General features: G+C 39.9%; 1 protein-coding gene across 1 annotated transcript in view; it reads left to right on the top strand.

Annotated features, from left to right (window-relative positions):
- The window catches only part of LOC126458520 (ubiquitin-like modifier-activating enzyme ATG7), a 107,844-nt gene that overhangs the window by 91,617 nt on the left and 1,647 nt on the right, over positions 1-14,580 (top strand). Inside the window, exon 11 of the mRNA XM_050095624.1 lies at positions 5,252-5,420. Coding sequence (XP_049951581.1) covers positions 5,252-5,420 — 169 coding nt within the window. The remainder of the gene's footprint in view (positions 1-5,251; positions 5,421-14,580) is intronic.

The following is a 14,580-nucleotide window of genomic DNA, read 5'->3' as shown; positions in this document are numbered from 1 at the left end:
GGATATGTTGAAGGGCAAGTTCCCATCTCCAGAGTTCTGATAGGTTGGTGTTAGTGGGAAGTATCCAGATGACACGGACGGTGTAACACTGTGCCAGTTGATCGACCTTCCCTGGACCATGTTGTGCTGTGGATACTATTTTGTGCTCTTCCAGAAAAACTACTACTCTTCTTTGAAAAAAATTTCCTATGGTTTTTGAGAATACAGATAGTAGAGCAATGGGCCTTTAGTTGGCCACTTCATCCTCGTTCGAATAGTGGTTTGAACTAATCTGTTTTTAGGCACGATGGCAAAATTCTGGTTTGAAAGGAATTATTTTAAAGGTGAGCTAATGGTACACTAATGAGATCTCCACATTTTTTAATAAGGCTGCCTGGGATGCCATCTATTCCAGTGGAATGATTCACTTTTAAAGTTCAAATAACTGATAGGACTTCTTTCTGTGTTGTTGGAAAGAGAAACAGTGAAGTGGGATTTATGTTGGTATTCACAGATGATACTGGGCAGTTTGTATTGCAAGGTTTGATTTCAACGATTAATTGCTCACTTATATTGGTAGAATAAGTATTGAACACATTTGCTATTTCTTTAGGATCATTAATTTCTTTGCCATGACAATTCAGTTTAATATTGGAATTTAGAGGAGAAACATTGTCAGTTTGCTGTTTCAATACACTCCACACAGCTTTCATTTTGTTATTGGCATTATTTATATAGCAGTCATTTGCCATTACTTTAGCTTCTTTGATCACTTTTTTAAGTATCATTTTACAATTCTTGAAATATGCAAGAAATTCATTGGATACTATGGAAGACTTGGCGATCTCATATAATCTTCGTTTTTCTGCACGACTTTTTTATACCTGTTGTCAACCAGCAATTTTTTCTGTTAAGCCTACTACATTTGATTTTCTGGTTTTTAGCTGTAAATGACATGTTAAAATCATATGTAAATATATCCATAAATATGTTGAACTTCTCATCTGTGCTTTCATATCCGTACATTTCAGTCCATGTTTCCTTCTTTAGTAAATTCTTAAAGTATTCAATGTTTTGAGGGCTGAAGGTTCTTCCTATTTTTATTGTTTCTGATTGTTTAATTAAGTTCAGCACCGAAGATATTTCAAGAATCTGATCATAGTGGTCACTGAAACCTGTGTTGAAGTTTCTAGCTGCATATTCATGGCTTTCCTTGTTTATCAGTATCATATCAATAGTGGTGCTGGATACACCTGTAACTCTGGTAGGGGAATTTATAATTGGGAGCAGGTTGTATGTTGCACAAATAGCCATTAGATCATCTCTATCTTTTGAAACTTTGTTAAAGTCAATGTTAAAGTCTCCACATATTATAACTGTTTTGTTTAGGTCCCTTATACTGTCAAGACTACCTTCAAGTTGGTTAAAGGATATTTTTATGTTTGAGTTTGGACTTCTGTACAGGCAGATGATGATTGTTTTTATTTAGGTTAGTTCTACAACAAAGATTTCAAAATCGCCTTCTTTTCCTAAATTTCCGAGAGATTTTAGGCAGCAGTAGCTGTTACTGTCTTTGACAAATATACATGTTCCTCCATGTGTAGATATTTTTCTACAGAAACGAGATGTCATAACATAACCCTGTATACTTGTGATTGCTAACACCTCATCAGTTAGACTACGTTCACTGAAACACATTACAGATACTTCTTTTAATTGATCTGACAATAAAACTTCTTGCTCATTAATTTTGTTTCACAATGACTGCACATTTTGATGGACAATTATAAACTTGGGGTTTCTGCTTGGCATATCTGATTCATCACTTACTTTTATTTGTCTCTCCCTTCCTTTTGTTTTAAGCTGAAGAACACTTCCGGGATGAACTATGGAGGTGCTATCTGTATCTGTGGCCAGTAAAAATCCTCACTTCTTGATGGTGGTTGTCTTGCTCTAGCAAGTTGTGTCCCCTCACTGTTGTTGGGAGGATATATAAAGGAAGCTAATAGATTGTTCTATTCCTTAGAAGTCTTTCTTTAATTATTTCACTAACATGATCACAAACAAACCTTTTCCCTTCATAGTTCAAATGCATTCCATGCTTTGTGTGCAGATTTCAATGCAGCTTGTTTATATCAAGTACATTGCACTTAGTGTATTGAGAGCAAACTTTCCTTATTTTAATGTTTGTTTTCCGAATTTCTTTGTTTACACACGAACTATAAATTAGATCGTGCTTATGAGGCAGAGTGGCAACTACTGTGTTTCTGCATTTGTTAGCTTGTAGAAAATTCTGCAGTGTTTTCATGCAAACCTCTGCTTCATTTTTTGCCACTTCGCTTGAACCCATTATACAGAGAATAAAGTCATTTTCCATTTCTTCTGAGAGTTAGTGTCTACAACATTTTGACATCCCGCTCCTGGTTTCACTACACTAGTCACTGCTGTCGTGATTTTTCTCATGGAGCATGCTGGATAGATTTCTGCCATGACTGTCTGTTAGTAATAGTACATTATACTTCTTCCGTGATGGTCTGTGTTTGTTGTTTACATTTCTTGCAAAAACACTATTCATTTTCAGTTCACTAATTTTTGCAAGTTCACGATCATTTGGAGTCGCTATCACAGTCACTTGTTTGCAAAATGTGACAGTTTTAACAGAATTTGTTGATCTTTTTGCAGTTGGAAAACTATCTTTATATGACACTTTTATCCACTCAGACGATTTATTACTTTTGACTTGCATCACTTCACTTGGTGTTGGCTTCGATCGTAGATCCCGATTTTCTTTCTTGAGTGAATCAATATCGCTTCTTAAAGCACTGAGTGCAAATTGTAAGCTTACAATTCATTCTTTTAGCATTGTTATTTCAGTGTTACAATTCTTATAAACTCCTTTTTTAACCGCATAACTATAACTATTTTTCAAGTTAGAATCACACACTTCTACTCTCACAGCCATCTTGTCTGTTAGACAGGAATACTTCCCCTATATGAGAAAACTTGTGATATAATTCAACTAAGTGAATGTAACAATTTGTTCCAAAGTACAAAGGGCAACTAAAACAAGTTGGAAGATTAGTGTGTTCATTAAAGTAGAAAAAGGCAGGTAGTAGTGTTGTATCCCAAAGAGGAATTCAAGACATTCAGATCTGTGCAGGGTCATGTAGAAAACTGTGGCTCAAATTCACAACAATAGTTGACCAAGCATTAGGTAAATATGTACCTAGCATAAGAGTTCACGTTGGTGGGAGGGAACCTCCATAATATACAGTCTCTGTGAACAAACTGCAAGAGAAACTGTATTGCAGTGAAAGACTGCATAGGGCTACAAAAAGAGTTATACCTAATGAACCACTTTTGGCTGTCATAAGGACAGTGCTTGAAGCCTTCAGTGACTATCATAAAATCATCTCTAATAAAATGAAAATAAATTATAGTCGTGTGTAAAGAGTGTCAAGGGTGCCAAAGTTAGTGTCATTTTTCAGGGCTGGCACACAAACTGAAGCTGAGAGTAACAAAGCAAAATCAGAAGTTCTGAACTCCCTTTTCAAATGTTTCTTTACAAGGGAGGCTCCATGAGTATTGCCCTAATTTAATACTGTCACCACTGTAAAGGTGAGAGATGTAGATAATGGTGTCAGTAGTGTTGACAAATATCAGAGACCCTACAGTTGTTCAAGACCACAGAACCCAATGGAATCCCTACCAGATTCTATATAGAATTTTCCATTGAGTTAGCCACTGTTTCTAACTGTAATATGTCTTACACCCATCACTTGAGATGCTATAAACAATAGTTGCAAGAAATCATAGGTCACATCAGTCTACAAGATGGGTAGCAGAAGTGAACCAGAAAACTACCATCCAGTATCTTTGACTTCCATGTGTTGTAGAATTGTAGAACATATTCTGAGCTCAAACGTATGGAGGTTTTTCAAAAAGAATTATCTCCCTCATGTCAACCAGCAAGGACTCCAAAAACATCTGTCAGAATACACATGAGGGATGGTAAAATGTTCCTTGTGGGAGCATTCAGGGATGAGGTGGAGAGACAGTAGGGCAGCTAAGTGCTGTCGGGAGGTTAGACGGAGGGCCGGGAGGCCTCCTCCTTATCCCCACCACCCAGTTGCCTCTCCCATTGTGTGCTGCTCCTCACAGTCTGGCTTCAGCAGCCAGAGACAGTGATCATGCATAGGTGTGTATGTGTGTGTGTGTGTGTGTGTGTGTGTGTGTGTGTTGTCTATTTATAACAAAGGCGCTGTTGGCCAAAAGCTCACTTTCTGACTGTCATTTTGTTACGCCTCTCTGTGACTCAGCATCTCCACTATATGGTGAGTAGCAACTATCCTTTTTGTATTACCATTACATTCAGCCCTGGATTTTCCATTGTTTGAAATGCAAAATTGTTTGACAAAATGCTAAAATGTATCATGTGGCCACAATATCAATGTGAGGCGACTGTAATCAGCCAATTCATGCAAATACCTGGGTGAAACAGTTTGTGCAGATTTTAAATTATTTTATCACTTAGGCTTAGCCATAGATAAAGTAAGTAGCAGACTTCAAGTGCATTGATGGAATGCTGAGAAATTGCAGTCAGTATAAAGAGAAGATAAAACTCTTTTGTGATTTATCATAGAATCTTGGGCAATGCACTTACAAAACAGAACTATCAGAGGATACTACGTATTCAAAGAAGAGGCAGCAGAGAGTATCATGGTAAACATCAACTACCCGACACTCAAAGATGATGCCAGGCTTCCCACAAATGTCTACTTGTAAATGTCCAAGGACAATGATTAATTGAGGACTCTAGGAATATATTCTGTGTATTGACACCATAGGGATTCGAAAGACAAGATTATATTAATTACAGTGCACACTGTGGCATTTAAGCTGCCATTCTTCCCACACACTATAAGTGATTGGAAGAGGATGAAACCCTAGTGCGTGTAACTGTGAGAAGTACTATCTCCCATGCACTTCACGGTGACCTGTAGTGTATGGAAGTACATGTAGATAATGAAAGGTACTTGCTATCATTGGAAAACTGAAATAGTATTGGTACTGTCATGTAAATACTTATAGTGAATATATTGTGGTTGGTTTCTATTGTGTGACACCAGTGTATCAACATTGAAAGAATCCAGGAGATCCATATCTGTTACAGATAACCCATTGTGATGTGAAAAACATCCACTCAGAGGAAGGACACAATAAATGTATTATTTGCCTCATGATCTGCAACTGCATCTGCTTTGTTTTACAGAGGGCATGCCCCAGCAGAGGGTGTGTTGGACTCAAATAAGACGCTGTCTTATGACAGTCAGTGTCCACTGGGCATTGTCCCTCATTCAATAAGAGGTTTCTTATCATCATATGAACAATTGATATGCGTCAGCCATGCATTCCAGAGCTGCACAGCTTGTTCCAAAATGGTGAGCCTTTCTCTCTACTGTATTCTGTTCATACAAATATATGTGCACTTCCAATAAAAATTTGCATGAAAAAATATAACTTTCAGAAAGCTTATTTCTTGTAAAATGTGCATGTGATACACTGTCGCTACGGGTATGTAAATACTGTAAGCTTCTCATTAGAACAAAAACAGACATTTGCAGGTAGTGAGAAAACTTTTACTATGTACTTCTAAAGTGCGTGTAATATGGTAAAATAGGCAGATTCTCACAACGCCTGCCATGAATCTCTAGAATGAAAATTAATTCCATTGTTTATTTCTACAGACTATTTAGTAGAGTAAAATAGCTAGTATGTCATTAAATGTCATTGTTCATTAAGGAGTTGTTAGCCTACAACATTTATAAGTTTTTTATCCTGATGAGGTAGCAGTGTGTCATGAAGTGTAACAGTCAGTGCTCGCCCATGTAGTTGATGCACCAGTTGCACCCATTTTAAATCTACTTTTTCTGGCACCCTTTATAGCATATAAAGTTCATTAGGAAAATTTCGTACATCAAACGCAACAGTGAAAACCAAACTTAGCAATTCATACAGGTAGGAATTAAAGAAGATCGTTTTGTGCAGTAAGAAAATCAGTGCCACAAATGTAATTTCTGACCTCAATATGCATATATAGAACATGGCTCCAATTATCACAGAGTGACAGGAGCTACAAACACAAAATACTCATAGTGGATTTGCTATTGCCAAAATATAAATTGGGCACATACAAAGGAGGGGGGCTTCAGTGGTGCAAAGAGCATGATATCAGCATTACTGAGCAGTGGAAATGTGTAGTAATTCCGCTGCAGGAGGCTTTTGGAAAGAAGCTGGATGCTTGTGAGTGAGATTAACATGCATTTATTTCAAACAATGGAGTGTATAGAAAGATCACATGGATACAGTACACAATCATTCACAGCAAGCTTAGGACAGCTCGAGTGAGAAAAGATATTTGTCCCTGTGGTAGGTCTAAATAAACTCATTTCCAAAGAGTTTTGCTTCTGTTATATTTTGCATCATTGATGATGAGGTCCCCCAGAGCTGCCCACAGACTGTCTGACTGCCTGTGTTTGCCTGCCTGCAGCAATTCGTTGATAGTGGTTTTGATCACTTTTAGCATTTCTGATGCCAACCAGTTCGCTTTATGGTAGACTGGTGGGCTAGCATGGTGTTGATTTTGTCCATTGTGTCACGTCTAATGCTTCTCTGTTTATACATTGCACACATTGCATTGAGAATATAGGTTCACACACACACACACACACACACACACACACACACACACACAGTGGATGCATGCATACTCGCAGAAAGCTTCTACAGACATGTATTTGTTGCGACTCGTGTGGGGTAGGATTCACCAACGGTCCGCATGTGCAGTCTGGCAACACTTCAGTGGGTGCTGTTCCTGCTTTAAGTGCCTGTTTTGTGGCATCCAAGTCACCTCACAAATGTGCCCAAGCTTCCAATGCAAAATTATCATTGGGTAGCCTGAGACTCTCCTTTTCTGTTCTTCATAACTCTTTGTCACCACTTATATTTGGACTCCAAAGCCCCATGGTTGTTAAGTAGTTGTTGGGTAAGATTTGAAGGAGGTTGTACTGAAGTTTCCCCTCTGACACTTCATGTGACTATGCTGGCAGACTGCCAGGTACTGAGTCTCCACTGCTAGTTTGTGTGGGGGATCAATAGTGATATATCAGGGGAGAAGTGAAATCAATGGACGAAATTCGTGCCCAAAATCAGTTCATGACAATAAACTGCTATGTAAATTTCTTATGCAAACCAAGGACAACAGTGTGCGTAATGGTTTCAAATAGCCTGATAAAAGTGGCGTTTTGCGGCATGCAGTTAGATGTCATATGTTCCATTTGTGGCATTTCCCCAGGAATGCTGCTCACTTCAGAGCCAGTGTCTACAAGGAACTATTGATTTGTTGAGATATATAGCACATATACTGTAACACCACCACTTTTAGATGGGGCAGAATTAGTTTGGCCCACTTGCTTGAGCTATAGGCAGCTTTGTTGTGCATCATGATCCAGGGCATCTACTGCAGACTGCAGTTTGCCTTTAGGTTATTGCATGGCATGGAGCAGCTGCATGCCTGGTTGCTGAAACATGAGTGAAGCCAACACAGTCACAGCCATGCCCCTTCACTGCCATGAGGTATGTTATTGTTGGTCACAGGTGTGGAAGTTATGACCAGCCAGTGATCACTGCTCTTGGAGTCGTCATTCGTAACATCAGTCTTGTCAGTGTACATAATCTCTCAAGTTTCAGTGTCTCCTCATGGCTGCAGCCAGCATGTTGTGCCAGAACTTTGGTGGTGGTGTTTATTGTTACATCACACTTGAGTATTGCTGTTGCTGTGGGATTCCGAAAAGTCTGTCAGCCAGAAAAAATTTGCTTTCCCTCATATCATATTTGTGTACAATTATCATTGACTCTATCTGAGGCAGTACTTTAATTAACCAGTGTGTGCTATGTAACATGGCAATCAGGTTGATCAATTCATAAGATATCTCCACATCTGGGAGAGTGTCCTTGCATGACACAGATGGAAAACCAAGAGGCTTCTTCCGATGTGGCTCAACTGGCTGGGCCCCACAATCGATTATGAATGAATTTGTCTGGATCATTCCCGAAACAGATTGACCAGTAAAATAACATGAAGCCTTGTCACGCAGACATGAAATAGTTGCCCAAATGATGTCTTGTTGATGTGAAGCAAGATTTTCATCATCACCAAAAGCACAAAGGCGTTCAAAATGCATTGAAATTGTTTGTGCACATGTTGAGCATAGTTGCCGTCAATGGTAAGATACAGAAGAATCTCATTTTCATGTTTCATATCTGATCCAAGTGGAAGAGAATATCGTGTGAGTCACTCTTAGTGTCACCATTCCATACGAATTGTCTGAAAAGATATCAAAGCTAACACTCCATTTTAAAGTACACTTGTTATGTCAAGATAAAGGCTGCTGCTTGTTGTGGGGTCAAGACTGTCGAAATTGCAATGCAGGAGGCTTGCAGAATGAAGCTGGTTGCTAGTGAGTGAGGTTAACACTTGTTTATTACTAGCAATGGAACAAACAGAAAGGTCATGTGCTTACAATACAATCATTCACAATGAACTGAGGATGGCTCAAGTGACAAAGATATCCCTCCCTTTGTGAGGGCTAAGTAACATCGCTGTCGGAGAGTTTTAGCTGGGTGATACTTCATGTCACCAGTGGTGTGGTCTCCATCACAGGTAGTGTGGTCTGACAAGTGTAATTTTACATTATTATCTACCACAGGATGTACTGTATTGTCCCAAAAAAAGCTGCCAACTTTACCCAAATTTCCCTCTCGAAAATTTAGGCTTCAGCTTGTATCCACTACTTTGTCTTTTTACATACACTTTCTGTAAAAGTGTTATGCTCATGTGCAGCTGTACAATTAGTGCATTTAATGGAAACTGCTGGCAAGGCATTCTGCTACACAACAATGCAAACTTTTGCCAGTATTTTATTGGCTTTAACATTATGTAGGTCTATTGTTATAGTTTTGTTAGTTTATAATTCAGTTTCAGGTGGATACTGGTAAGAAAAACAGATTTATGCCGATATGAATGACCATTTACAGTGCAAAGCATCATCAAGCCAAGGAATTTGATGTACTTATGATGCAAGCTTCAAACTACAGTTGTTCGTTATGCCAAAACCACAACCGACAGAGAAGCCAGATAAAGTATGGCCTGGACAAATGTAATGTGCAACATTATGTTGCTCCAGAAAAAAAATGGAAGAAAGCAGTTTCCACAAGAAAATCTTTCAGGGCACCAAAATGTGGCATATATCTGGAACTAGAAGCTAAGGTTCTTTCCTATGTGCAATGTAAGAGGAAAGATGGGATGCCTATCTCTTGAGATATAATCTAACTGAAGGCCCTGGATATTGCAAGAGTCTTAAACAAGCCACAAGAAGACTTGTGTGTGAGTACTGGTTGGTGTCATTGGTTTATGCAGAAAAATGGCCTTGCTCTCCTGTGAAATACTACTCTAGCACAGAGAATCCTGGCAGATTTCGTGGAGAAACCAGTTAACTTCCATTGGTATGTCATCCAGTTGCTGAAAGTGTGAATCATGCTCTGTTCATCAGAGTGGCAATGCTGATGAAGTACCATTATTTTTTGACATGCCAAACAGTATGACTGTAGACATGAAACAAGCATAAACTATCTCATTTAAGAGGAACTGCGAATGAAAAATAGAATAAGTGTGATATTAGCTACTACTGCCGATGGGAGGAAGTTACCTCTTTATGTCATTCTGAAGATAAAAACAATGTGGAAAGAAATCTTTCCTAAGGACTTAATGATTCACTGCCGAGGAGAGGGTGGGATGCCAGTGCAACTGATTGTTGACTGGCTGTCTGCTGTTTGGAGTCACAGACCTGGCACACAGCTTGCTAAGAGAGTGATACTAGTTTTTGGATGCTTTTAAGGGACATCTAACTGCTGAAGTACAAAATAAACTTGCTGCATAAGAGACAGATCGTGTCATAATACCCAGAGGAATACCTTCAAAACTACAGGTTCTAGATCTGGACAAGGACAAGTCATTCAAGGACAGTCTATGAAAAATGTTTTCAGTTTGGCTCGTGGAAGAAGACCATCCCTTTCACCACCTGGTAAGAAGAAGAAGCCATCAGTCACCCTTCTGTGCCAGCGGATTCTTGCTTCTTGGTCCTCCATATTCTCAGGGTCTGTCATAAAGGGGTTCAAGAAATGCTGTATACTGAATGCATTGGATGTCAGCGAGTGCAAAATGCTGTGGGAAGAGAATAAGAAAATGATGGGAATGAGAGTGATGAAGCAAATACTGGCACTGGTTGTGATGTGAGTGAATAGAACAAAGTATGGTACCAGTATGTTAGGTGCCAATGTTCCGTGTCATATGTTAGAACAAATGTTTACAGCACATACTTCATGTAACTACAAGTAAATTTCTGGCAATTTTTCTTTTCTGTCAATTTGTGGCTCATTTTATAGAAAAAGATTTTTTTTTTAAATTTCTTCTTCATAATTCAAGGGTGTAGCTTACAAGTAGTGGCAACTTATTATCGGGCCAATATGGTAACTACATGTAGGAAACACAGGGAGAAGGATACAATTCAGCCGGTGTTCTGCCAACTTTGAAGCATGGTGGAGTTTCTGGAATGATTTGGGCACTAATAATATGTTTTTTGTCACAGCTGTTGTTTCCAGCATGGCATCACATCTGCAGCATGACAGTTGAAAATACCTTAAAAATGGTTAGATGTGAAAGAGATGTGGAACCTATTGACTGAGACTACATTGTTGTGGCACATTGGCATAACTGCTGCATAGTTTCCAAAGCAGTTTTTATTGTACATAGAGCAACTAAAAGTTTTTAATGTGTCTGGAGCCATACCTACTGCAGTGTTTCGCATAGACTTTGTATGAAGTATGGCAGAAGATCCATATGGCAAACAATATGGTCAAGATAACCTACAGATGTTAGTTGGTGTGGGATATGAGGAAACTAGGAACCACAGATAGATCTGATGTCTTAATCATTTTCTAGCAGTATTTATAGCTCAAGAGAGGAGCTGGCAAGGCATGCTATATTGCCGAAAGACAATCAATAAGACAGCCCACCTCCTAGATGAATATGATGCCCACCAAAACTTGATTCTACTCCCACTAGTTACAGTCTTACAGTAATAGTTTGACTAGTTGTTCTGGCATTTCTCTCCAGGCATGCCAACACTCATTTATCATATAAAACTGGCAATTTGATTTATGGGAGAAGGGTACTCACTGCCAATCAGCAGCAGTACAGTTCGGATATTATTGGCGATATTAAAGTACTGTATTTGCTCTTAGTGAACTGACATTAATATGGCTGCACACTGTTTCCATCTACAACAGGATTCCCATAGCAACTCCCTGGTTTATTTGAACAGAGATATGTTTCGTTGTATCAAGTCATTTGGCCATAACATGCCATTGTATGATGAGTGTTCAAAAGAAAAGGTACTTATCCAAAAGCAATCACCAGACGGCTGAGCACAATTATTCCGCTGTTTCATAAGCTGAAGGATTCCCTGTTCCTAGAACTCCTGTGGCTGTGATAGGAGCCAGTCCTCCATTGTGTCCTTCAGTTTGCTGTCCGAGTTGAAGCGGTTCCTTTTGAGATATTTTTTCATGGACCAAAGCACATGGAAGTCATGAGGTTATATGTCTGGACTGTAGGGCGGATACTCAAGCTGCTCCCACTTGGAACTTGGCCATTAAAGTTTGTGTGAAGTTGGAGACATGTGGACACACGTTATCATGAAGAAGGATCACTCCCACTGTGGGCAGCCCACACCATTTGCTCTTGACAAACTTGTGTAGGCTACGGAGGATTTGACAGTGCATGCCACATTAATGGTTTTTCTGTGTTCAAGAAATTCTGTGAGTATCTGACCTGGGATGCTGAAAAAGACAGTGGGCATCACCTTGCCTGCTGTGGGCACAGCTTTGAATTTTTTAGGGGGAGGTGGTGACACATTTCGCATTCCTAGATGTCACAGTACTTTATCCCAAAGCAACATAATCAAATTTCAGCTGGTTTTGTTGTTATACCATTTTGTACCTTGTCATTTGAACATTCCTTACAATTCACATTCACCTCTTTCTACAACAGTAAATAGAGCTCTGCAATTTCTACAAAAGGTTCACAATGCTGTCATTAGCATACTCGCATATACGTGAAAAATCTACAAACTTCATATTTTCAAAAATCTAGCTTCCTTGGTCTCGAAGACTATGATCGCCTGTTTTCCCAGTGTGGATGCAGGACTTCTGGTGTCAAGGAGAGCATTGAGTATAGAGTTTCAGGCAGTCTGTCAGTACTCATAGATACTTACTTTGTATCTGGAGATAATGTGATGTACATTGTGAATTATGCACTTCACTCTTAACATCTAGGAGGTAGTCATTATAAGGTGACTCGACAGGACACGTACAGCTGCTTAGGATAAGGATCTCTTCATTATGAAACACTGCAGAGTGAACAGTTCCATTTAGATGACATGGACTTGGAGAATAATTCCTCTCCAAGGCATCTGACTCACCTGTGTGGGTACTCTGCAGGTTCATTTTAAGTAACTGGCGTCCTTAATCACACATTTACTTCATGGAGCTATGAATTGGCTTTCTGAAGTACTAGATCACTTGGCAGTTTTGTGAACACTACAATGCTCCCTTAACAGACAAGGAACTTACTATCTTACATGTATAGTCCACTCACATAGTACTTTTTATCTTTTTGCACAAACCTTATGTACAGGTGCTCCAAGGAAAAATGATGCTTCAGATTACAAGAGTGCTTTTTGATGCACCCTCAAGGGAGAAAGGCTTTGTTTTTATTCATTAGCATTTTCTAAGCATTGCATATGTAATGAGTTTCATTAATTAATGAAGATAACATTCATATGTACAGTCACAGTTAGCTTTATTTTCAGTAATGCATGATTCAATGTAAAATTATTTGTGACCGAGGGCGGCATTTGAACATACACACACGCATCAAAAAAAGTTTTGCATCACCCCAATTCCCAGAACTCCTGAAGATAGATGTTGACTGTGGATATTGTATTACAGGCACAGTCCCTTTGACTGTTCAGAGATGTCACTAAACCCATCCAGCGATGTAAACAACCATGCATGAGCAGCGCCTATTAGACGGAGAGGGTCCAACAGCCGATCAGTTCCAGTCATTCCAGCAGGAAGGAGGTACATGGCTCGTGTTGTCTGTAGTTCAACCATGCCTAGACGGTCAATATCGTGGTTCGATCATGTATGCATTGTTACTTTGTGCCAGGAAGGGCTCTCAACAAGGGAAGTGTACTGGCGTCTCGGAGTGAACCAAAGCGGTGTTGTTCGAACATGGAGGAGATACAGAGAGACAGGAACTGCCGATGACATGCCTCGCTCAGGCCGCCCAAGGGCTACTACTACAGTGGATGACCGCTACCTATGAATTATGGCTCAGAGGAACCCTGACAGCAACGCCACCATGTTGAATAATGCTTTTCGTGCAACCACAGGACGTCATGTTATGACTCAAACTGTGCGCAATAGGCTGCATGATGTGCAACTTTACTCTCGATGTCCATGGCGAGGTCCATCTTTGCAACCATGCAGAGATGGTACAGATGGGCCCAACAACATGCCAAATGGACCGCTCAGGATTGGCATCATGTTCTCTTCACCAGTGAGTGTCACATATGCCTTCAACCAGACAATCATCAGAGGCAACCCGGTCAGGCTGAATGCCTTAGACACACTGTCCAGCGAGTGCAGCATGGTGGAGGTTGCCTTCTGTTTTGGTGTGGCATTATGTGGGCCGAGGTATGCTGCTGGTGGTCATGGAAGGTGCCGTAACAGCTGTACAATACGTGAATGCCATCCTTCGACCAATAGTGCAACCATATCAGCAGCATATTGGCGAGGCATTCATTTTCATGGACAACAATTCACGCCCCCATCGTGCACATCTCGTAAATGACTTTCTTCAGGATAATGACATGCTCGACTATAGAGTGGCCAGCATGTCCTCCAGGCATGAACCCTATCAAACATGCCTGGGATAGACTGAAAAGGGCTGTTTGTGGATGCTGTGACCCACCAACCACTCCGAGGGATCTACGCCTAATCTCTGTTGAGGGGTGGGACAATCTGGACCAACGGTGCCTTGATGAACTTGTGGATAGTATGCCACGATGAATACAGGCATGCGTAAATGCAAGACGACGTGCTACTGGGTATTAGAGGTACCGGTGTAAACAGCAATCTGGACCACCACCTATGAAGATCTCGCTGTATGGTGGTACAACATGCAATTTGTGGTTTTCATGAGCAATAAAAAGGGTGGAAATGATGTTTATGTTGATCTCTATTCCAATTTTCTGTACAGGTTCCGGAACTCTCGGAACCGAGGTGATGCAAAAGTTTTTTTGATGTGTCTACATTCATTAAAATTACAATCTTGTGTGTTTTAGATGTAATTGATCAACTTAAGTAGGCCTGCTATTACTTTGTAAGTAGCAGCATTAAGATAGGCCTGGAATTTCTGCT

The sequence above is a fragment of the Schistocerca serialis genome, chromosome 2, assembly GCF_023864345.2.
Source record: "Schistocerca serialis cubense isolate TAMUIC-IGC-003099 chromosome 2, iqSchSeri2.2, whole genome shotgun sequence".
Taxonomy (NCBI): Eukaryota; Metazoa; Arthropoda; class Insecta; order Orthoptera; family Acrididae; genus Schistocerca; species Schistocerca serialis.
This window is presented reverse-complemented; position numbering and strand designations above follow the sequence as displayed.